Raw genomic sequence first — 23,185 nt, 5'->3', positions numbered from 1 at the left:
TGTTTCTACCAGGAAGCTTCCTTGCCTTTGAACGCATAAATGTGCTATTCATGTAAGCATGCCAGACATCAGTATATCTCCCCCCAGCCCTCTCCCTCTCTGTGTCCCAAATCTGGTTTCAGCACCTTCCAATCTTACCAGCCCCAGGCCTTCCTCCAATCTTGCCTCTGCCGATGAAGCTAGTCCATTCAACGGATGACAGCACCAGAACCTCCTCCTCCTGTGGCATAAGGGTTGCCAGATTAGGCACTCCACCTCCAGTCCAGTTTCTTTTACAGTCATTGTGGGTCCACTTTTCCTGAAATGAGGCATCACATTGCCATGACGATTACTCTCAGGTAAATTAATTTCACACCGCCAAGGTAAGAGAGGAATGCATGATCTGCTGGATCTGCATTTCCAAGGCAGCCACCACCTTCCCATGGAAAGTTCAATGTGCTCACATGCTGGAGCCACGACATCAGACAGAACACGGACAGATTCCTCCATCCTTCATTCCAGGCTGGTGATGGCCTCTGACAACCCTGCCTGATGCTCCCTTGCCTGTCTTTGCATCTCCAACCTTTCTCTCAGGGCTGATTGCAGAGGCTTATCATCAGAATCGGACTCTGCAAGAGCCTGGTCTCCAGCAGCCCTCCAAGTTTCAGAGAATTCGGCTGTCACTGCCTCTGCCAATGTCCACTAATGGAGTATTCCTGAAATTCAGCAGAAACAAGTGGGGGTCTCTTCCGTTCGCCTTTGCCTTCTTGAACAGGTGTTTTAAGGTCTGCTCAGTACGTTCCACCATCCCATTAGATTGTGGATATTTGGGACTTGACATACTATGGTAAAACTTCCAGTCCTGTGTAAATTTGCGAAACTCAGTGCCTGAGAATTGTGGACCGTTATCTGAGATGAGCACTTCAGGTATGCCATGGTGAGCAAAAATTGATTTTAAATAATTTCTTACAATGATGCTCTTACTATCATTTCTTAGCAGCACAGACTCAAAAAACTTTGGGTAATAATCTACTGCAGATAGGTACTCACTTGTCAAATGTGAACAAGTCTATTCCAATTTTCTGCCAGGGCCTCTCTGAAACACTGTGTGGTCAAAGTGGCTCTTTTTTTTGTGACTTACTGTACTTTTGGCACAGTGCACACACATTCACTATTTCCCCAATTTGTGCTCCCATTCCAGGCCAATATATTACATCTCGAGCTCTTCTCCTGTATGTTTCTATGCCGAGGTGACTTTCTTGTATGCGCTGCAGCATTTCTTTCCTCAGTGTTGCAGAAATTATGACCTTTTCTCCCTTGAAAAGTATTTCTTCTGCTACATGAAGTTCCTCATGAAAGTTCCAGTACCCATGTACAGAAGAAGGGGTTCCGTTCCAATGTGTGGGCCAGCTAGTTTGCACAATCTGCTGCAGTTTTCTTAGGGTGGCGTCATTATTGGTCGCTTCCCTGATCTCATCCAGTTTGGTTACAGCCGCAGGTAAGTTCTGTGTCAGCATGTGAACCTGTGATTCCATTTCTTTATCCTCTTCCTCTGTGATGGGCAGGTATGCACGTGACAGAGAGCAGAATTTTTAGCTCAGTGGGTGGGCGGGTGGGTGTGCACCCGACCCACTCAAGCGTAAAAATGACGCTTGTTGATGTCGGGCCAGCGTCCCGACGTCAATGCACAGAAGCGATATTTCGGTTAGCGGGCATGCGCTGGAGTTGGTAGTACACCCACCGACAATTAAAAGGCCTATTAAGGCCATTAACAAGGTCATTGAAACAAATTTTTTGCTGCCGTCCAACCTTATGGTTGGTGGGCAGGCAAAAAGGCCAAGCAGCCTTTGCATTTTTTTGGAAGCCTCATCCACGGGCGGGATGAGAGACCTCATCCTGAGGGAGACATAGCCAGAGTGAGCGTGGGTATTGGCAATTTGGTGCACAGTGGGAATTCGGTGCTTAGGGGAAGGAGGTGCTCTTTGCATTTTTTTCTTTGCTATCCAACTTCTTAACTCTTCAGAGAGTGGTCTTGCCCTGCTGCAGCAGTAGAGGCTACAAGGGAAAGGAATGACTGGTAAGTAGTGGGTAAGGTTGGGTAAGGATTGACTACTTTCATCGCTTATAGTTTAAGGTCTTTTTGTGGTTTACAGTTTGCATATTCTATAGTAATAGGATTCTATAGTTCTATAGTTCAGGAAAGAAGGGCCCTAGAGTAATTGATTTAAAAGGTTTAATTTAAAGGGATTTGTGCATGGTAGTTCGTGTTTAATGAAACTTGTAGAGTTTTTTGAGGAGGTTACCAAGAAAGTAGATGAAGGAAAGGCTGTGGATGTTGTCTACATGGACTTTAGTAAGGCCTTTGACAAGGTCCCACATGGGAGGTTAGTTCAGAAGGTTCAGACACTTGGTATCCATGGAGAGGTTGTAAACTAGATTCGAAATTGGCTGTGTGGGAGAAGACAGAGAGTGGTAGTGGATGATTGCTTCTCAGACTGGAGGTCTGTGACTAGTGGTGTGCCTCAGGGATATGTGACTAGTGGTGTGCCTCAGGGATCTGTGCTGGGACCATTGTTGTTTGTTGTCTATATCAATGATTTGGATGATAATGTGGTAAATTGGATCAGCAAGTTTGCTGATGACACTAAGATTGGAGGCGTTGTGGACAGCGAGGAAGGCTTTCAAAGCTTGCAGAGGGATCTGGACCAACTGGAAAAATGGGCCAGAAAATGGCACATGGAATTTAATGCGGAAAAGTGTGAGGTGTTGCATTTTGGAAGGACAAACCAAGGTAGGACATACACAGTAAATGGTAGGGCACTGAGGAGTGTGGAGGAACAAAGGGATCTGGGAGTTCAGATACATAATTCCCTGAAAGTGGCGTCACAGGTAGACAGGGTTGTAAAGAAAGCTTTTGGCATACTGGCCTTCATAAACCAAAGTATTGAGTATAGGAGTTGGGATGTACAAGACATTGGTGATGCCAACTTTGGAATATTGTGTGCAGTTCAGGTCGCCTAATATCAGTAAGATTGAGAGAGTGCAGAGAAGATTTACTAGGATGCTGCTGGGTCTTAAGGAGTTGAGTTACAGGGAAAGATTAAACAGGTTAGGACTTTATTCCTTGGAGCGTAGAAGAATGAGGGGAGATTTGATAGAAGTTTACAAAATTATGAGGGGTATTGACAGAGTAAATGCGAGTAGGCTCTTTCCACTTAGATTAGGAGAGATAAACACGAGAGGACATGGCTTTAGGGTGAAAGGGGAAAGGTTTAGGGGGAACATTAGAACATTAGGGGGAACTTCTTCATTCAGAGAGTGGTGAGAGTGTGGAACGAGTTACCATCTGACATGGTAAATGCGGGCTCACTCTTAAGTTTTAAGAATAAATTGGATAGATACATGGATGGGAGAGGTCTGGAGGGTTATGGACTAGGTGCAGGTCAATGGGGCTAGCGGAATAATATTTCAGCATAGACTAGAAGGGCCAAATGGCCTGTTTTCTGTGCTGTAGTGTTCTATGGTTCTATGGTTCTATGGAGGGTTTTAGATTCCTGGATCACTGGGACCGTTTCTGGGGAAGGCGGGAACTGTACAAGCGGGATGGTCTACATCTGAACCAAAGCAGGACTAACATCCTTGCGGGCGGGTTTGCTAGTGCTGTTGGGAGGAGTTTAAACTAATTTCGCAGGGGGAGGGACACAGAATGTTAGTAGAATAGGGGCACATCATAATACAATAAAACAATCAAGTCAGAGGGAGTATCACAGAATTACAGTGCAGAAGAGGCCCTCCGCCTCTTACATGTTCAGCGTTTACACATGAGAAACACCTGATCTACCTACCTAATCCCATTTACCAGCACTTGGCCCATTGCCTTGAATGGTATGACATGCCAAGTGCTCATCCAGGTACTTCTTAAAGAATGTGAGGCAACCCACCTCCATCACCCTCCCAGGCAGTGCATTCCAGACCGTCACCACCCTCTGGGTAAAAAGGTTTTTCCTCACATCCCCCCACAAACCTCCTGCCCCTCACTTTGAACTTATGCCCCCTTGTGACTGACCCTTCAACTAAGGGGAACAGCTGCTCCCTATCCACCCTGTCCATGCCCCTCATAATCTTGTACACCTCGATCAGGTCGATCCTCAGTCTTCTCTGCTCCAACGAACAACCCAAGTCTATCCAAAACAAAAACAGAATTACCTGGAAAAACTCAGCAGGTCTGGCAGCATCGGCGGAGAAAAATAAAGTTGACGTTTCGAGTCCTCATGACCCTTCAACAGCCTCTCTTCATAAGTTAAATGTTTCATCCCAGGCAACATCCTGGTGAATCTCCTCTGCACCCCCTCCACTGCAATCACATCCTTCTTATAATGTGACGACCAGAACTGCACACAGTAATCCAGCTGTGGCCTCACCAAGGTTCTATACAACTCCAACATGACCTCCCTACTTTTGTAATCTATGCCTTGATTGATAAAGGCAAGTGTCCCATATGCCTTTTTCACCACCCCACTAACATGCCTTCAGAGATCTATGAACACACACGCCAAGGTCACTTTGTTCCTCAGAACTTCCGAGTGCCATGCCGTTCATTGAATACATCCTTGTCAAATTACTCCTTCCAAAATGTATCACCTCACACTTTTCAAGGTTAAATTCCATCTGCCACTTATCTGCTCATTTGACCATCCCGTCTATATCTTCCTGTAGCCCAAGACACTCAAACTCACTGTTAACCACCCGGCCAATCTTTGTGTCATCCGCAAACTTACTAATCCTACCCCTCACAATGTCATCTATGTCATTGTCAAATAATAGGGGAACGAGCACTGATCCCTGTGGTACGCCACTGGACACTGGCTTCCAGGCACTAAAGCATCCTTCTGTCATCACCCTCTGCCTCCTACAACTAAGACAATTTTGAATCCACTTTATCAAATTACCTGTATCCTATGTGCATTTGACTTCTTTATAAGTCTCCCATGTGGGACCTTGTCAAAGGCTTTGCTAAAATCCATACAAACTACATCAACTGCACTACCCTCATCTACACACCTGGTCACCTCCTCAAAAAATTCAATCAAATTTGTTAAGCATGACCTCCCTCTGACAAAGCCATGCTGACTATCCCTGATCAAACCTTGCCTCTCCAAGTGGCGATAGATACTCTCCTTCAGAACTTTCTCCAATAGTTGTCCTACCACTGACGTGAGTCTCACTGGCCTGTAGTTCCCTGGATTATCTCCACAACCCTTCTCAAATAGCCGAACCACATTAGCTGTTCTCCAGTCCTCTGGTACCTCCCCTGTGGCCAGAGAGGAATTAAAAATTTGGGTGAGAGCCCCTGCGATCACCTCCCTTGCTTCCCTCGGCAGTCTGGGACACAAACCATCCAGGCCTGGAGATTTGTCCACTTTTAAGCCTGCCAACACCTCCAATACCTTGTCACTCCCTATATCAATTTGCTCAAGAACCTCGCAGTCTCTCTCCCCGAGGTCGATACCTTCATCTTCATTCTCTTGGGTGAAGACAGATGTGAAGTATTCATTCAACACCCTAGCGATGTCTTCTGGCTGCACCCATAGATTGCCCCCTTAGTCCCTTATTGGCCCTACTCTTTCCCTGGTTATCCTCTTCCCATTGACATACTAAGAGAATATCTTGGGATTTTCCCTACTTTTACCAGCCAGAGCTTTCTCATATCTCCTCTTTGCTCTCCTAATTGCTTTATTAAGCTCCACCCTGCACTGTCTGTGCTCCACTAATGCCTCTGCTGATTTGCTCCCCCTGTACCTGCTAAAAGCCTCTCTTTTCCTTCTCATCGCATCCTGAATATCTCTGGTCATCCGTGGTTCTCTGGGCTTGTTACTCCTTCCTATCACCCTAGAGGGAACATGTCGAGCCTGTGCCCTCCCCATTTCCTTTTTGAACACCCCCCACTGCTCCTCTGTAGATTTCCCCACAACTGTTCCCAGTCTGCCTTGGCCAGATCCTGCCTCATTTTACTAAAATCCACTCTCCCCCAATCCAAAACATTTTTTTGCAACTTGTCTATTTCTTTGTCCATAACAAACTTAAAGTGTGCCATGTTGTGTTGTCATCGCTAAAATGCTCTCCCACCACCACCTCAGTCACCTGTCAGCCTTTATTCCCCAGAATCAGGTCCAGCAATGCACAGTCCCTTGTTGGATCCTCTACATATTGACCTAAAAAGTTCTCCTGTACACGTTTCAAGAAATCCACTCCATCCAAGACCTTAACGCTATGTCTATCCCAATTAATGTTGGGAAAGTTGAAATCACCTAATATAATTACCCTATTGTTATTGTTTTTATACACCTCCACAAATTGTGCACATATTTGCTCCTCAATTTCCCGCTGACTATCTGGGGGTCTTTAATAAACACCTAATAATGTGGTTGCCCCTTTTTGATTCCTAAGCTCTACCCACAAAGCTTCTTTCGATGCCATGTCCAAGGTACCATCTCTCCTTACTGCAGTAACTGACTCTTTAACTAATAATGCAACACCTCCTCCTCTTTTACCCCCTCCCCTGCCTCACCTGAAGATTCTATATCCCGGAATGTTGAGCTGCTTATCCTGCCATTCCCTCAACCACGTCTCAGTGATTGCTAGTATATCACAATTCCACGTGTCAATCCTCACCCTTAACTCATCCGTTCTACCTGTAATACTCCTGGCATTAAAGCAGAGGCCATCCAGCCTTGCCTTACTCCCCTGAAGCTTATTGCAGCTGTACTCCCTCTGACTTGATTGTTTTACTGTATTATGATGTGTCCCTATTCTGCTAACATTCTGTGTCCCCCTTCCCCTGTCGAATTAGTTTAAACTCCTCCCAACAGCACTAGCAAACCCGCCCGCAAGGATGTTAGTCCCGCTCTGGTTCAGATGTAGACCGTCCTGCTTGTACAGGTCCCACCTTCCCCAGAAATGGTCCCAGTGATCCAGGAATCTAAAACCCTCCCTCCTGCACCAACTCTTAAGCCACATATTCATCTGCGCTATTCTCCTATTTCTGAGCTCGCTAGCACGTGGCACTGGGAGTAATCCAGAGATTACAACCCGAGAGCTCTTGATTTTTAGTCTGCTTCCTAACTCCCTGAATTCTTGATGCAAGACCTCATCCCTCTTTCTACCTATTTCATTGGTACCAACATGTACCATGACCTCTGCCTTATCACCCTCCCCCTTCAGGATGCCCTGCAGCCGTTCAGTGACATCCCGGACCCTGGCACCAGGGAGGCAGCATACCATCCTGGAGTCACGTTGACGGCCACAGTAGCGCCGATCTGTTCCCCTGACTATGGAATCCCCTATTACTATTGCTCTTCCTCCCTTCCTCCCCTCCTGCACAGATAGGCTGCTGTGGTGCCAGAAGCTTGGCTCTGTCTGCAGTCCCTGGAGGAACCAGCGCCCTCATCAGCCTCCAAAATGGAATACCGATTTGCGAGCGGGACCCCAGGGGACTCCTGAACTACCTGCCTGTTTCTCTTGGACTGCCTGGTGGTCACCCATTCCCTTCCTTCCTCAAGACCCTTCATCTGCAGTGTGACCACCTCTCTAAACGTGCCATCCATGATGCTCTCAGACTCACGGATGCTCCACAGTGTCCCCAGCCACCGTTCCAGCTCTGAAACCTGAGCTTCCAGGAGCTGCAGCTGGACATACCTCCTGCACACATGCTGGTCCCGGGCACTGGAAATGTCCCTGGCTTCCCACATGGAGCACGAGGAGCACACCACGGCTTTGAGCGCTCCTGCCATGACTTATCCCTTTAAATTAAACCTTTTCAATCAATTACTCTAGGGCCCATCTTTCCTGATCCTCGTTACTGTAGAATAAACAAACTGTAAACCACAAAAAGACCTTAAACTATAAGCGATTAAAGTAGTAAATACCTTACCCACTACTTACCAGTCATTCCTTTCCCTTGTAGCCTCTCCTGCTGCAGCACGCTCTGAAGATTTAAGAAGTTGGATCGCAAGGAAAAAATGCAAAGAGCACCTCGTCCCCTATGCACCGAATTCCTACTTTGTACCAAATTCCGAATACCCACTCTGGCTGTGCCCCTAATCAGGTTTCAGGTGATTGTTAACTGTCACACAGTCAGCTGAGTCAGCTACCTTACCAACATTTTAACTAGACTACTGAGGTTACAAAAATTAAAGAGAAATTAAAGAGAAAGACTTACCAGTTCAATTCCCGCTTTCCACCAAATTCCACATTCCCACTCTGGCTGTGCCCCACTCAGGATGTGCTCGCTCTCCTGTTCATGTGTAAGTACAGCTGCATTAAGTTTCAAGGCAATAAGGCAAGACAGGGCGGCCTCTACTTTAATGCCAGGAATATTACAGGTAAAACGGATGAGTTAAGGGTGAGGATTGACACATGGAATTGTGATATAGTAGTCATCACTGAGACGTGGTTGAGAGAGGGGTAGGTTTGGCAGCTCAACATTCCAGGATTTCGAATCTTCAGGTGAGACAGGGGAGGGGGTAAAAGAGGAGGAGGCATTGCATTATTAGTTAAGGAGTCAGTTATTGCAGGAAGGAGAGATGATATCTTGGAGGGGGCATCGAATGAAGCTTTGTGGATAAAGCTTAGGAATAAAAAAGGGGCAGCCACATTGTTAGGTGTTTATATAGACCCCCAAATAGTCAGCGGGAAATTGAGGAGAAAATATGTACACAATTTGCGGAGGTGTGTAAAAACAACAACAAATAGGTAATTATATCAGATGATTTCAACTTTCCCAACATTAATTGGGATAGACATAGGGCAGAATTTTCTGCCTGTCAGGTGGGCGGGCCCGACCTAATCTCCGGCGGGCGGGGAGCCGATCCCCACCAGAGAAGCAGGCCACGCCGCCGTTTTACGTGGGCGGACCAATTAAGGCCCGCCCAGCGTGACGTCCGGCGAGAAGTGCTATGAGCTTCCTGTGCGGGCGGGGAGATTCCCCAAAAGCGAGAGTGTGCTCTTTCGCGCATGCACACGAAAGGGCGTACATCTCCCTGAGGCTAAATGCTGCCTCAGGGAAATCGCTTATACTTTGAAAAATATTAAAAATAGAAAAAAAAAATTCCCTAACATGTCCCCCCTCATGTGATAAACGTCACATGAGATGGGACATGTTCATAATTTACATAATAACTTTATTACAATTTTTAAAATCCTGCATGAAACCTCATCCCGCCGCTGGATGAGGTTTCATGCTTTATTTGCTGCTGGGGCTCCTGGCCTACATGCCACCTTAAGGCTGGACGGGCAGGTCCTTTAATTGTTTAAATGATCCTGTCCGTGGCCTCAATTGGCCATTGACATGTCGGCAGGCCCGCAGCTGATTTTGCTGCGCCCCCGCCTTCCTGAAAATTTAAATAGGGTGAGATGACGTCGGGGTTCTGCCCGACGTCATCCCGTGTCATTTTATGCATCGGAGAGCGGGCCCCGGCTCCTGCTCACCAAAGGCAAAATTCTGCCTATAGTGTTAAGGGCTTGGGTGGAGTGGATTTCTTGAAAAGTGTACAGGAGAACTTGTTAGGTCAATATGTACAGGGTCCAACCAAGGGACGGTGCATTGCCGGACTTAATTCTGGGGACTGAAGCTGGGCAGGTGGCTGAGGTGGTGTTGGGGGAGCATTTTAGTGATAGCAACCACAACATGGTACAATTTAAGCTTGTTTTGGACAAAGAAATAGACAAGTTGCAAAAAAGTGTTTTGATTGGGGGACAGTAGATTTTAGTAAAATAAGGCAGGATCTGGCCAAGGTAGACTGGGAACAGTTACTTGTGGGGAAATCTACAGAGGAGCAGTGCGGGCGTTCAAAAAGGAAATGAGGAGGGTACAGACTCAACATGTTCCCTCTAGGGTGATAGGAAGGAGTAATAAGCCCAAAGAACCAAGGCTGACCAGAGATATTCAGGATGCGATGAGAAGGAAAAGAGAGGCTTTTAGCAGGTACAAGGGGAGCAAATCAGCAGAAGCATTAGTGGAGTACAGAAAGTGCAGGGTGGAGCTTAAGAAAGCAATGAGGAGAGCAAAGAGGGGATATGAGAAAGCTCTGGCTGGTAAAAGTAGGGAAAACCCCAAGATATTCTATAAGTATATCCATGGGAAGATGATAACCAGGGAACGAGTCGGGCCCATTAGGGACCAAGGGGGCAATCTATGGGTGGAGCCAGAGGACATCGGTAGTGTGTTGAACGAATACTTCACTTCCGTCTTCACCCAAGAGAATGCGGATGAAGGTATCGAACTCAGAGGGTGAGACTGCGAGGTTCTTGAGCAAATTGATGAAGGGAATGACAAGGTATTGGAGGTGTTTGCAGGCTTAAAAGTGAACAAATCTCCAGGTCCGGATAATTCGTGTCCCAGACTGCTGAGGGAGGCAAGGGAGGAGATCGCAGGGGCTCTCACCCAAATTTTTAATTCCTCTCTGGCCACGGGGGAGGTGCTAGAGGACTGGAGAACATCTAATTTGGTTCCGCTGTTTAAGAAGGGTTGTAGACAGAGACCAGGGAACTGCAGGCCAGTGAGTCTCACATCAGTGGTAGGGAAACTATTGGAGAAAATTCTGAAGGAGAGAATCTATCTCCACTTGGAGAGGCAAGGTTTGATCAGGTATAGTCAGCATGGCTTTGTCAGAGGGAGGTCATGCCTAACAAAATTGACTGAATTTTTTGAGGAGGTGACCAGGTGTGTAGATGAGGGTAGTGCAGTTGATGTAGTTTATATGGATTTCAGCAAAGCCTTTGACAAGGTCCCACATGGGAGACTTATAAAGAGGGCAAATGCACATGGGATATAGGGTAATTTGATGAGGTGGATTCCAAATTGGCTTAGTTGTAGGAGACAGAGGGTGATGACAGAAGGATGCTTTAGTGACTGGAAGCCAGTGTCCAGTGGAGTATCACAGGGATCTGTGCTCGGTCCCCTATTATTTGTCATTTATATAAATGACATAGATGACTATGTCAGTAGGAGGATTAGTAATGTCGCGGTTGACACAAAGATTGGCTGGGTGGTTAACAGTGTGGTTGAGTGTCTTGGGCTACAGGAAGATATAGACGGGATGGTCAAATGCACAGATAAGTGGCAGATGGAATTTAACCCTGAGAAGTGTGAGGTTAAATACTTTGGAAGGAGTAATTTGACAAGGATGTATTCAATGAACATCAAGGCACTCCGAAGTTCTGAGGAACAAAGTGACCTTGGCGTGTGTGTTCATAGATCTCTGAAGGCATGTTAGTGGGGTGGTGAAAAAGGCATATGGGACACTTGCCTTTATCAATCAAGGCATAGATTACAAAAGTAGGGAGGTCATGTTGGAGTTGTATAAAACCTTGGTGCAGCCACAGCTGGAGTACTGTGTGCAGTTCTGGTCGCCACATTATAGGAAGGATGTGATTGCAGTGGAGGGGATGCAGAGGAGATTCACCAGGATGTTGCCTGGGATGAAACATTTAAGTAATGAAGAGAGTTTGGATAGGCTTGGGTTGTTTTTGCTGGAGCAGAGAAGACTGAGGGGGCGACCTGATCGAGGTGTACAAGATTATGAGGGGCATGGACAGGGTGGATAGTGAGCAGCTCTTCCCCTTAGTTGAAGGGTCAGTCACAAGGGGACATAAGTTCAAGGTGAGGGGCAGGAGGTTTAGGGGGGATGTGAGGAAAAACTTTTTTACCCAGAAGGTGGTGATGGTCTGGAATGCGCTGCCTGGGAGGGTGGTGGTGGCAGGTTGCCTCACATTCTTTAAAAAGTACCATGATGAGCACTTGGCACGTCATAACATTCAAGGCAATGGGCCAAGTGCTGGTAAATGGGATTAGGTAGGTCGGTCAGGTGTTTCTCACATGTTGATGCAGACCCGATGGGCCGAAGGGCCTCTTCTGCACTGTGTGATTCTGTGATGAGGTTTCCAATGTCAAATAAAAATAAAATGAATGTTTTTAAATTTCATGTGACAGAGTTTTATAACATTTTTAAAATCTTTATTTCTAATTTTTAAAACTGTTCATGTCCCTGAGGCAGCTATGTGCCTTAGGGAGATTTTCAAGTGCGTACTCACACGCATGTGCGAAGTTTGCGCTCGTCCTCCCCCACCCGCACAGGCAGTGCTGAGCGCTGCCACTCGCGTTTCATGCTGGGCTGGCCTTAATTGGCCCTCCAGCGTGACATCACGGTGCGGCCCCAATCACAGGCAGCGGTCGGCTTCCCAACTATCCCCGCCCGCACCCGCCGAGCCCGCCCAACAAGGACAAAATTCTGCCCAGAATGTCTGCAATGGCATTTCCTTGCCTAGTTTGTATTTATCTCTGACCTGACACCTCTGCTACGGCGTGTTGAAGGTACAGAGATAGGAGCATTGGTAATCTTTGAATTCTTGGTGGTGCACACTTTTTAAGTATAGCTTCCAAAGGCTAATGATCAGACTACCTCTACGCCTTTGTCATAGGCGAACTAGGCCAAACACAATTGCTAGCATTTCTTTCTCTATTTGGGCATACTGCTGCTATGTTTCAGTCATTACCTTTGAAGCATATGCCATTGGTGCCTCATTTTGCAAGAGCACAGTTCCCAGGCCAATCTTTGACACTGGTGCCTGGATCACTGTTCTCTTCAGACTGGTCAAAGTTTCCTGGTGACTTTGTTCCCAGTGCCATTCCACATCATTTTGTAGAAGTCCTCTGAGAGGTGCTGTCAGGTCTGGCATATTTGGAATGAATTTCCCAAGATAGGTCACCATTCCCAAAAACCTCTCCAAGTCTTTCTTACATTCTGGTAGTGTGATGTTCATGACTGCTTTGAATTTACTTGGGTCCGGCTTGAGTCCCTCAATTGTTAGGACATGTCCCAAGTACTTGATTTCATGAAGACCTATCTTGCACTTTTCCTGCTTCAACTTGAGGTTCCTTTCTCTAGCTCTGGCCTCCACCTGCCTCAGTGTTTAGTCGTGTTCTTCTCTGAGGCTCCCCAGACCAGTAAATCGTTGATATAGGTTTCCACACCCTCTAACCCTTCAAACAGTTTCTTCACTGTTCTGTGGAACACCCCTGGAGCTGAATTAATACCAAATGGTAAGTGTAAAAGCCTGTGACGCCCATATGGTGTGTTGAAGGTACAGAGATAGGAGCTGCGTTCATCTAACTTGACCTGTCAGAAGCCTGAACTCGCATCCAAGACTGAATAGTATTCAACATCAGCTAGCTTACACGTGATGTCTTCTACTGCGGGCAGCTCATTTGTACTGCCTGGTTTAGGTCTCTGGGATCCAGACAGACTCACAGATTCCTATCTGATTTTTCTACAATTTTAATTGGATTAACCCACTTTCTCAGTTCTTCAATTTTCCTGTTGATGTGATGTTCCTCCATTTTGTCCAATTCTGCTTTGAGTTGGTCTCTCAGCATTACTGGTATGTTCCTGGACGGGTGTATTTTGGGTGTCACAGCTTCATCAATCTTGATGGTGTGTTCTCCTTTTAGGCAACCAAACTGCTGGAATACATCTTTATACTCGCTCAGGATGTCATCAACGGTGACAGCCATTATTCTCTTGATTAGCTTCAGATTTTCACAAGCTTTTATTCCAAGAATGGGTTTTGCATGAATTTTCACCACTATGAATGAAAGTGCTTGAGACTGCTTTTTGCAGTTCACTTTAAGTGTGCACTTGCCTTCGACTGCAATTTTTTTTACCTGTACAAGTAGACAGCTTCACTTTTGTTTTAGTTAGCTGTTTTTCTTCGTTTATCTTACGGTAAAGGCTTATGGGACTGACATTTGCTTTTGCACCTGTGTTAAGCTTGAAATTAACCATCACGTTGGCAATTTTTAAGTCAACCTTCCATTCGTCTCCTTTGGAATTTGCTGTTAGCGCACCAACAAAATGTTGTTTCAATGTCTGTGTCAATTGTGTGCACTTTCTTTGATTTACACACCTCACTGAAGTGATTTAGTTTATCACAGTTTTTACGCTGCTTTCAGTAGACTGGACAACTACGTGGTAAATGCTCTGTTCCGCCTCGGCTGCATTTAAATGTTTTAATAGCAGTTTTGTTCTTTTTATGTTCAGACCATCTGTTTGTTCTTCCCAGGGCTGTTTCTGTTTAACTGCATCTAATTGCTTGACCATGTGCGGCTTATTATCTTTGCCATCTCTTTAAGCTGGCAGTTTGTTGTCTCTGCCGCTCTGCAAATATTTATTGCTTTCTCCAGCGTGAGGTTAAATTCTCTCAAAAGTCATACTCACAGAGTGTCATTTGCGATTCTATCTTAGATGCGTGATTCTTCAAGCTCTCCGAATTCACACGATTTAGCTAGTTTTCTCAGCTCAGTTATGTGCTGATTAATGTTGTCACTGACTCGTGGGCGAGTAAAATATCTTTTATATGTGATGTTTTTCTTAGGGCTGTAGTAGGCTTTGAATTTTTCCAGTATTTCATTTCTCATCATTTCAATCATGAATATGTTATAGACTTCTAGGGCTGCTTCCCCCGCTATGTGAAGAAAGATGGAAGACTGTACCTGAGGGTCTTTTTTACCACTGCCCGTTGCCATGAGGTACCTGAGGGCCTTTTTTAACCACTGCCCGTTGCCATGAGGTACAGCTCAAATCACTGCTGGAAACTCTTCCAGTTTTTGGCAAGATTTCCCTCTGAATTGAGCTCTGTCAGTGGTTTCAGAACCTCCATTGTTGCATTTAGTTTACTTGTGACACCGTGGCCTGAATTTTACCTTTGGCGGGTGCGTGTGATTGGTGGGCCTGGGATTGACTGGGAAACGGACCGCCGACCACGATCGGCCCCCCAACTGCAATTTCACCCTGGCTGCTGAAAATCTCAGTGCTGCTGGGGTGGGTGATGACATCATTGCAGGCGCGGGTGAGCGCTGCGAGAGAGCTCCCTGAAGGCAGACAGCTGCCTCAGGGAACTGCAGGCCTTCAAATGATTAGATAAAGGTTTAAAGAGCTGCAAAAAAATGTCCACACATCACAATCAATCACCTGAAAATATACCTCATAAAAATGCTGTCCACAGATACTTATTTTTACTTTATTTCATAATGGAGATTTCATCCCACCCTTGGATGAGGTTTGAAATGTAAAGGCCGACTGGCTGATTTGCCAGCCTGCCAACCATAAGGTTGGATGGTCCACGAAAAATCAGAGACAATTGTGCCATTAATGGGCTTAATTGTCCTCTTAATTGTTTGTTGGCGGATATGCTTCCGATTTTTGTACGCATCAGCCGAGCGAAATGTCACGCGAGTGCATGATGATGTCGGGACGCTCTCCCGACATCATCTTGTGCGATTTTACACTCAATCGGGTTGAGTGCGCATCTGCCCGCGGGATGTAAAGTTCTGCCCCATGTCTTGTTTTTTGTTTCAATGATGCACAAAGGCCATTGACATTGTAGCTGAGCTAACTTATTTGATAACACATTCTCTAAACATAAACACATATCTGCAGTAACTGAGCTCTATCAAGACAGGCTCCAACATGTGCTATCTGACCTTCAAACCCCAGGTCAGGTGACCTCATCTTGCGTATAGAGTGCCGTATAGTATCTAATACTGGAGTCCACTACCACAATCAACTATTATCATGACAGCATCAATTCAATGTGACCATCATTCAATGTGAACATAGACACACCAACACCATAATGTATTCTTAGTTGGCGAGCATTGACATTGACAGAGCGAGAGATTTTAAACTGCTCATGAATTTAGCATATTGGGGTTTAGCATATTGGGGTGATTTTGAACCATTGATTTAATCTCATTTTCAATTATAACTTGATTGAAACATCCGACTGAATTGGAGCTTTTTAAACTTTCATCAAAATCTTTCCAGAGATTTATACTCCAAGTCTTACCAGCCACTTCTCATACGTTGTTGAAGCCAACTCTTCTCTCTCGTACTTTGTGTACTCTTCTTCAGTTTTCTTCTTCCGCTCTTCCTTTGCGTTTTCCTTTATCTTTTGCTTTAATGCTACTTCTTTCTTTGCATTCCTTACATTGGCATAAAACATATCAGAAGAAAGTAATTAAATTGCAGCAAAATTACATATAATAAACAAAAATTTTATAAATAGGAAAATCAGTTTTAGCAAGCTGATGAAAAAGATGAAAACAGCTTCTTGTTAGAGACACAAGGAAGAACAGATCACCATAGCAACTTGCAGCACCTGGCTCCAGATCAGCTGAACACCTACTGCACTTGGCTACATTAAAAATGCTGAAAGAAAACAAATGAAGTTTCAATCAGTCCTGGGTTGTTTTTAAAGAAATCTGTTGTTAGCACGCAATTGGCCCAGTACTGTAGTTCCAAAAGAAGAGGATCAAAATTCTAACTACGTGGAGGAAGGATTTTCTATTCTACAGATCAATTTCTATCTGAATGCAGGCATACAAATTGATTCTGGAATTGCTGAGCTTTGACCATGAGAGAAAACCACATGTTATACCATAAATTGTGTCTCTCAAGATCTTTAGAAGACCTTGACAAGCCTGAGCAATACCATAAGCAAATACAAGCATTAGTGAAGGTGCTATTCTAAAATAGACTTTATTTTCCAACAAAAGTATGCATTTGGAAAGTCAGATGGTTTTCTTTATTGTTGTTAAAGAATTTCCAAATTGTGCATGAACCAAAGACATTATTTAAATAGAATATTTATTTTTTCCAGCAGGTAATCAATTACTGAAAAGCAGAACGCTGTGGATGCTGGAAATCTGGAATAAAAGCAGAAAATGTTAGAAACACTCTGCTGGTCAGGCAGCATCTGTGGAGAGAGAAACAGAGTCAATGGCCTGGATTTTCATCCTCGAGGCGGATAGGGGAAGTTGGTAAAATTCCCAACTTGGCCTGCCCACCTTGGGAGAAAGTGCCTGCAAAGGCTTCATTGCTGGGGGGCAGATGCGGGCTGGAGTCAGGCCAGCCAATCAGGAAGAAGTGCAGAGGCAGCCACAGGGGCTGCCGTGTATGGAGGCAGGCTGTTTGAAAGGCCTGCCTTGGCGCTGTGAAACTTTGTCCCAGTTAAAATAAAAACACAAAGGCCCTTCACCTTCCAAACACTCCCCATTCAACCCACAAGGCCCCTCAGGCCCTCTATGCCAAGATCTGCTCTTCTACCCACCCACCATGTCTTGTACGCCAAGCTATGGCATATCCATGCCATTGACCCTCTGTACACTTTCTAGAACCAATAAACCCTATAGTGTATAGTGTAATGTGTAAAAAATAAGCTTAGAAAAAAAATTATTCATTGATAACTTTCTCCTATGTTTGAAAAAAGAGTCAGCACTGCAAGCCAATAAAAGTGTCAATCATCAAGGCCCTTTAAAGTCTCAAAAATGGCAAACCACAAATCCTTGAAATCACTTAATTTGTGTAAATAAACATTTGACAGCAAAGATCAGAGAGCTTGAGCTGCCAGTCACACAATGTTCCTTCTGGAGCAGGTATTCTAGTATTCAAATAGCTGCCTGGGCTCTCAGCCAAGTGTGCATAATGAAAAATGGTTTTCTTCACAAATTTCAGGTTTGTGCTTCAAGTTTTCTTTGCAGAGACAAACCATTATGTTAAATATAAAATAAAATTGTGTGGAGATTAAAAGGTATTTCCCCAAATTAAAAGTAATATCACTTTTTATCCCTACACAGTCAAGTAGTAAAATTATAAATATTCAAAACTATATTTCAGGAAATTATTAATAACAAAATTTAAGAAAAAAAACAAATGTGACTGTAATAATGATTTCCTTCCCACTACAATTTTACGTTTAGAAGGTCAGTTTGATCACTGCACTTGTGTTAGCTCTCTGAAAAGACTATCCACACAGTTCCCTTTTCCTGTCCTTTTCTAAACACTGTCGATTTATAAACTTTAAAAAAAATTTATCCCATTCCCTTTCAGAGTTACTATGGATTTTGCTTTCACTCCTTCTGATAGGAAATTCAATTTCCAAACAATTCTCTCTTATGAAAATTCTTTTTGTCCTTTTGATCCTGAACTTAATTTATGCTCTCTAGTTCGTGACATATTGATCAGTTGAAAGAGGTTGTCCCTACTTATTTACCAAAGCATTTCATATTTTTAAACAGCTCTATCTGATTTCCTCCTAACATTTTCTACTGAAAAAAATACAATTTCTTTCCTTATAACTACAATCTCTATTCGCTGCATCACCTTCATGAATCCCTTTGAGGACCTTTCCCTGGTCTTGACATTCTTTCTAAAGCAATCTGCTCAAAATTGGACACAACAGGGTTGAATCTGTGTTTGTGCACTCCAGCTGCCCTACAGGAAGTCCACTGCAGGCAATATTGTGCTAAGCTTCTGATTTTCTATCTGTGAACAAAATGGATAGAAAACAAGAATGACGGACCTACAATTTCCAGCAATGAATTTTTTGATCATATGATTTTTGGTCCCTCTGGGTGCATGGGAGTGCATAATTGTACCAATTATTCAAATAATGGTGTAACCAATAACTGGTATAGGTTTAATAATACTCCTTTGCTTTTTTACTTAATGGTCCTCACCCTAACAAATAATATGGAATGATATGTAAACCTATTGTTATTTGTTTCAAAAATAATTAGGAACTGCAAGAAATAAGGATCTTTTATAAATGGTACTTTTCAGAATAGCATAGAATTCTTATGGAATTAGTTGATACATTGATTTTCTCTCTCTCCCTGGCTGCAGGGACGAATGTGCAGCTCCACCTCAGGATGATACACTAAGATAAAAGCAAAAAACTGCGGACGCTGGAAATCCAAAACAAAAATAAAAATACCTGGAAAAACTCAGCAGGTCTGGCAGCATCTGCGGATAGGAGCACAGTTAAAGTTTCGAGTCCAAATGACCCTTCAACAGAACTAAGTAAAAATAGAAGAGAGGTGAAATATAAGCTGGTTTAAGGGGGGAGGGGTGGGACAAGAAGAGCTGGATAGAGGGCCAGTGATAGGTGGAGATAACCAAAAGATGTCACAGACAAAAGGTCAAAGAGTGTTGAAGGTGGTGATATTATCTAAAGGAATGTGCTAATTATTTGTTCAGTACACAGACTGAAGTGCAGTAGAGAATGATGTGGCAACCAAGATACTTGTGCAAAACAATATTGTTCTGTAAATGTTTACAGGATAGGCAGTCGAGATTCTCATATGTGATTTTTTTTTCTCAATTGCTGAGGTAAATAAAGCTTCATTGAAATAGAACAATACATTAACGGTAAAGTTTGGAATGGGCCTCCTCAATGCACTCCGGAATGAAGTAATACACAGCAGGGGCAATGCTGCTGTAGGAAGATGCACATTCATCATTTTTTTAAGTTTAAAAAGGTCCCTGACCCTAAGGTAGTTTATTAAGTTTAGTAAGAATTAACAGTTTCGATAGACAGGAAAACTATATGACATGTGACAGATGAGAATGGTTTACCGATTTCGTAGGACCAACGAACGAATGCAGCTAGAAATGACAGTCTCTCACCCGCTTGCTATTAGCAGTCTTTGCTCTTTGCTTCCTCAAGCTGGCTGAGATATCAGGAAGCTCTTGCTCTTCTCCTAGGCAAGGGCTGAGGCCCTATTCCTATGAGCATCCCTATATACCCTATTTCTGGAAGGCCAATGTTACAGTAGAGACATTTGAGAAATTTAAACAAAAGTGTAAATTGATATTTCGTAGTTCTCTAAAGGCACTAATGAAAAGGACAGGGTCAGTACATTCTTTTGTGGGGAGGAGAGAAAGGGTTAGATCTTTTCGGTAGCTGGGAGATGAATAAGGACAATAAAAATTCAGAATATAATAAAAAATCAACATACATCTCCAGCCAAAGGCAAACCATTGGATCCACCAACATGAACTCCAGAGCTTGAGGCACAGCCAGGTGAGCCTGTCTGACAATTTCTTAACAACTTTATGAAATATAACCAGCAAATGTAAATTCAAAGAAAAGGATGGAAGACTGGTAGATTTGCTCAATTGGGGATCTGTACTCCCTGAAATAGAAAAAGTTCTGATCGGACAGGACAAGCTCACAATATCGCAGGTTGTTGACACTGCTCAAAAACATGAAGCAAAGAGTAGAACGATGAAGGCGCTGACTACTCAAACAGCTAGCCTTCAACAAAGAGAAAGGCAGAAGGGTTTATGCAGTAACACAGCAACAAAAGAATGCACACAAGACAGAGAGAAAGATGTGCATGAGCTGTGGATGATCATGAGTTAATATACAGAAGGAAATGTCCTGCATATGGGCCAAACTGCAGAGCTTGTGGAAAGCCTAATCACTGGAAAAGATGGCAAAACTGAGAAAGAGGATGGTAAAGGAGTTACTAGAGGCAGAGCAACAGGGTGAATGAGAAGAAAATGAAACCAAAACATCCATACCCTGGAAGACGATGAGTAGTATAGACACAGGAAACAAATGATTGCACAAACTGCCTGGATGCAACAGTTCCCAGAGAAAAGAAATACACACAATTCACATAAAGAAGAAGTTGAGAAAGAAGCCTTATATTTAATTCTTTCACAGGGTGTGGGCATCACTGACTAGGCCAGCATTTAATGCCCATCCCTAATTGCCCTTGAGAAAGTCTTGAACCGCTGCTGTCCATGTGCTGTGGATACAACCAGAATGTTCTCAGGAAGGGAGTTCCAGGATTTTGACCCAGCAACAGTAAAGGAATGGCGATATAGTTCCAAGTCAGGATCGTGTGTGGCTTGGAGGAGAACTTGCAGGTGGTGGTGTTCCAATTCATCTGCTGTCCTTGTTCCTCTAGGTGGTAAAGGCTGCGGATTTGGAAAGCGCTGTCGTGGGAGCCTTGAGGAATTGCTGCCGCCATCGGACATTGGGAACCTCATTGTAATACATCTGCATATAAGACCATAAGACATGGGAGCAGAAATTAGGCCAATCGGCCCATCAAGTCTGCTCCACCATTCAATCATGGCTGCTAAGTTTCTCAACCCCATTCTCCCGCTTTCTCCCCGTAACCTTTGATCCCCTTATCAATCAAGAACCTATCTATCTCGGTCTTAAATACACTCAATGACCTGGCCTCCACAGCCTTCTGTGGCAATGAATTCCATAGATTCACCACTCTCTGGCTAAAGAAGAGTTGTTTATCTCTGTTCTAAAAGGTCTTCCCTTTACTCTGAGGCTGTGCCCTCGGGTCCTAGTCTCTCCTACTAATGGAAACATCTTCCCCACGTCCACTCTATCCAGGCCTCTCAGTATTCTGTAAGTTTCAATCAGATCCCCCCTCATCCTTCTAAACTCCATCGTGTATAGACCCAGAGTCCTCAAACGTTCCTCATATGTTAAGCCTTTCATTCCTGGCATCATTCTCGTGAACCTCCTCTGGACCCTCTCCAGGGCCAGCACATCCTTCCTGAGATATGGGGCCCAAAATTGCTCACAATATTCTAAATGTGGTGTGACCAGAGCCTTATAAAGCCTCAGCAGCACATCCCTGCTTTTATATTCTAGTCCTCTCGAAATAAATGCCAACATTGCATTTGCCTTCCTAACTACCGACTCAACCTGCAAGTTAACCTTAAGAGAATCCTGGACTAGGACTCCCAAGTCCCTTTGCACTCCAGACTTCTGAATTCTCTCCCCATTTAGAAAATAGTCTATGCCTCTATTCTTCCTACCCAAGTGCATGACCTCACACTTCCCCACATTGTATTCCATCTGCCACTTCTTTGCCCATTCTCCTAACCTGTCCAAATCCTTCTGCAGCTTCCCCAACTCCTCAATACTACCTGTCCCTCCACCTATCTTTGTATCATCTGCAAACTTAGCCAGGATGCCCTCAGTTCCTTCATCTAGATCATTAATGTATAAAGTGAAAAGTTGTGGTCCCAACACTGACTGCTGCGGAACTCCACTAGTCACTGGCCGCCATCCTGAGAAGGACCCCGTTATCCCCACTCTCAGCCTCCTGCCAGACAGCCAATCTTCTATCCATGCTAGTACCTTGCCTCTAACACCATGGGCTCTCATCTTACTGAGCAGCCTCCTGTGCGGCACCTTGTCAAAGGCCTTCTGGAAGTCCAAGTAGATAACATCCAATGGCTCTCCTTTGTCTAACCTACTCGTTTCCTCCTCAAAGAATTCTAACAGATTTGTCAGGCATGACCTCCCCGTGATGAAACCATGCTGACTTTGCCCGATTTTACCATGCACTTCCAAGTATTCTGAAATCTCATCCTTAATAATGGACTCTAAAATCTTACCAACGACCAAGGTCAGAGTAATCGGCCTGTAATTTCCCGTCTTTTGCCTCACTCCCTTCTTAAACAGGGGGGTTACATTAGCGATTTTCCTGTCCTCTGGGACCCTCCCTGACTCCAGTGATTCCTGAAAGATCACCACTAACGCCTCCACTATCTCTTCAGCTATCTCCTTCAGAACTCTGGGGTGTAATCCATCTGGTCCAGGTGATTTATCCACCTTCAGACCTTTCAGTTTTCCTAGCACCTTCTCCTTGGTAATGGCCACCATACTCACCTCTGCCCCCCGACTCTCTTGAACTTTGGGGATGTCACTCGTGTCTTCCACTGTGAAGACTGACGCAAAGTACCTATTCAGTTCCTCCGCCATTTCTTTGTTCCCTAATACTACTTCTCCAGCGTCATTTTCCAGCGGCCCAATGTCCACTCTTGCCTCTCTCTTACCCTTTACATATCTAAAAAAACTCTTGCAATCTTCTTTTATATAACTGGCTAGTTTACCCTCATATTTAATCTTCTCCCTTCTTATTTCTTTTTTAGTTGTCCTCTCTTGCTCTTTGTAGGCTTCCCAATCCCCTGGTTTCCCACTGCTCTTCGCCGTATCATTATAAGACATGCCCGCTGGAATCATCACCCAAGCTGGATTGTCCGTTCACATCAGCGTGCAATCATGCTGACGTGTTTCACAACAGCATATAAAGCCATACACTTGGTGGGCTGCACTTTGAGAGGAACTCAGAGGTTTGTACACAATAACATTGCGCAGTGCTCGCCTGGGTCGCCTGTTGGACTTCAAGGTTGAGGCGCATTGGAGGGGCGGGGGCAAGGGCTGCCCTGCGGTTGAGGTGACTTGGGGATGGGGGCAAGGGCTACCCTGCGGTTGAAGGTAGTGCACAAGCATGTGCTGGGTGGGGGAAGGGAAGCGGCCACGC

General features: G+C 44.6%; 1 protein-coding gene across 2 annotated transcripts in view; it reads right to left on the bottom strand.

Annotated features, from left to right (window-relative positions):
• Positions 1 to 23,185, bottom strand: part of LOC144679839 (uncharacterized) — a 219,366-nt gene that overhangs the window by 19,460 nt on the left and 176,721 nt on the right. For both annotated transcript variants that reach the window (XM_078540682.1, XM_078540692.1), the window contains one exon: positions 15,883 to 16,018. In XM_078540682.1, the coding sequence (XP_078396808.1) occupies positions 15,883 to 16,018 (136 nt within the window). The remainder of the gene's footprint in view (positions 1 to 15,882; positions 16,019 to 23,185) is intronic.

The sequence above is a fragment of the Cetorhinus maximus genome, chromosome 1 (genome assembly GCF_964194155.1).
Source record: "Cetorhinus maximus chromosome 1, sCetMax3.hap1.1, whole genome shotgun sequence".
Taxonomy (NCBI): domain Eukaryota; kingdom Metazoa; phylum Chordata; class Chondrichthyes; order Lamniformes; family Cetorhinidae; genus Cetorhinus; species Cetorhinus maximus.
The sequence above is the reverse complement of the archived record's forward strand: the minus strand, read 5'-3'. Positions and strand labels throughout refer to the sequence as shown.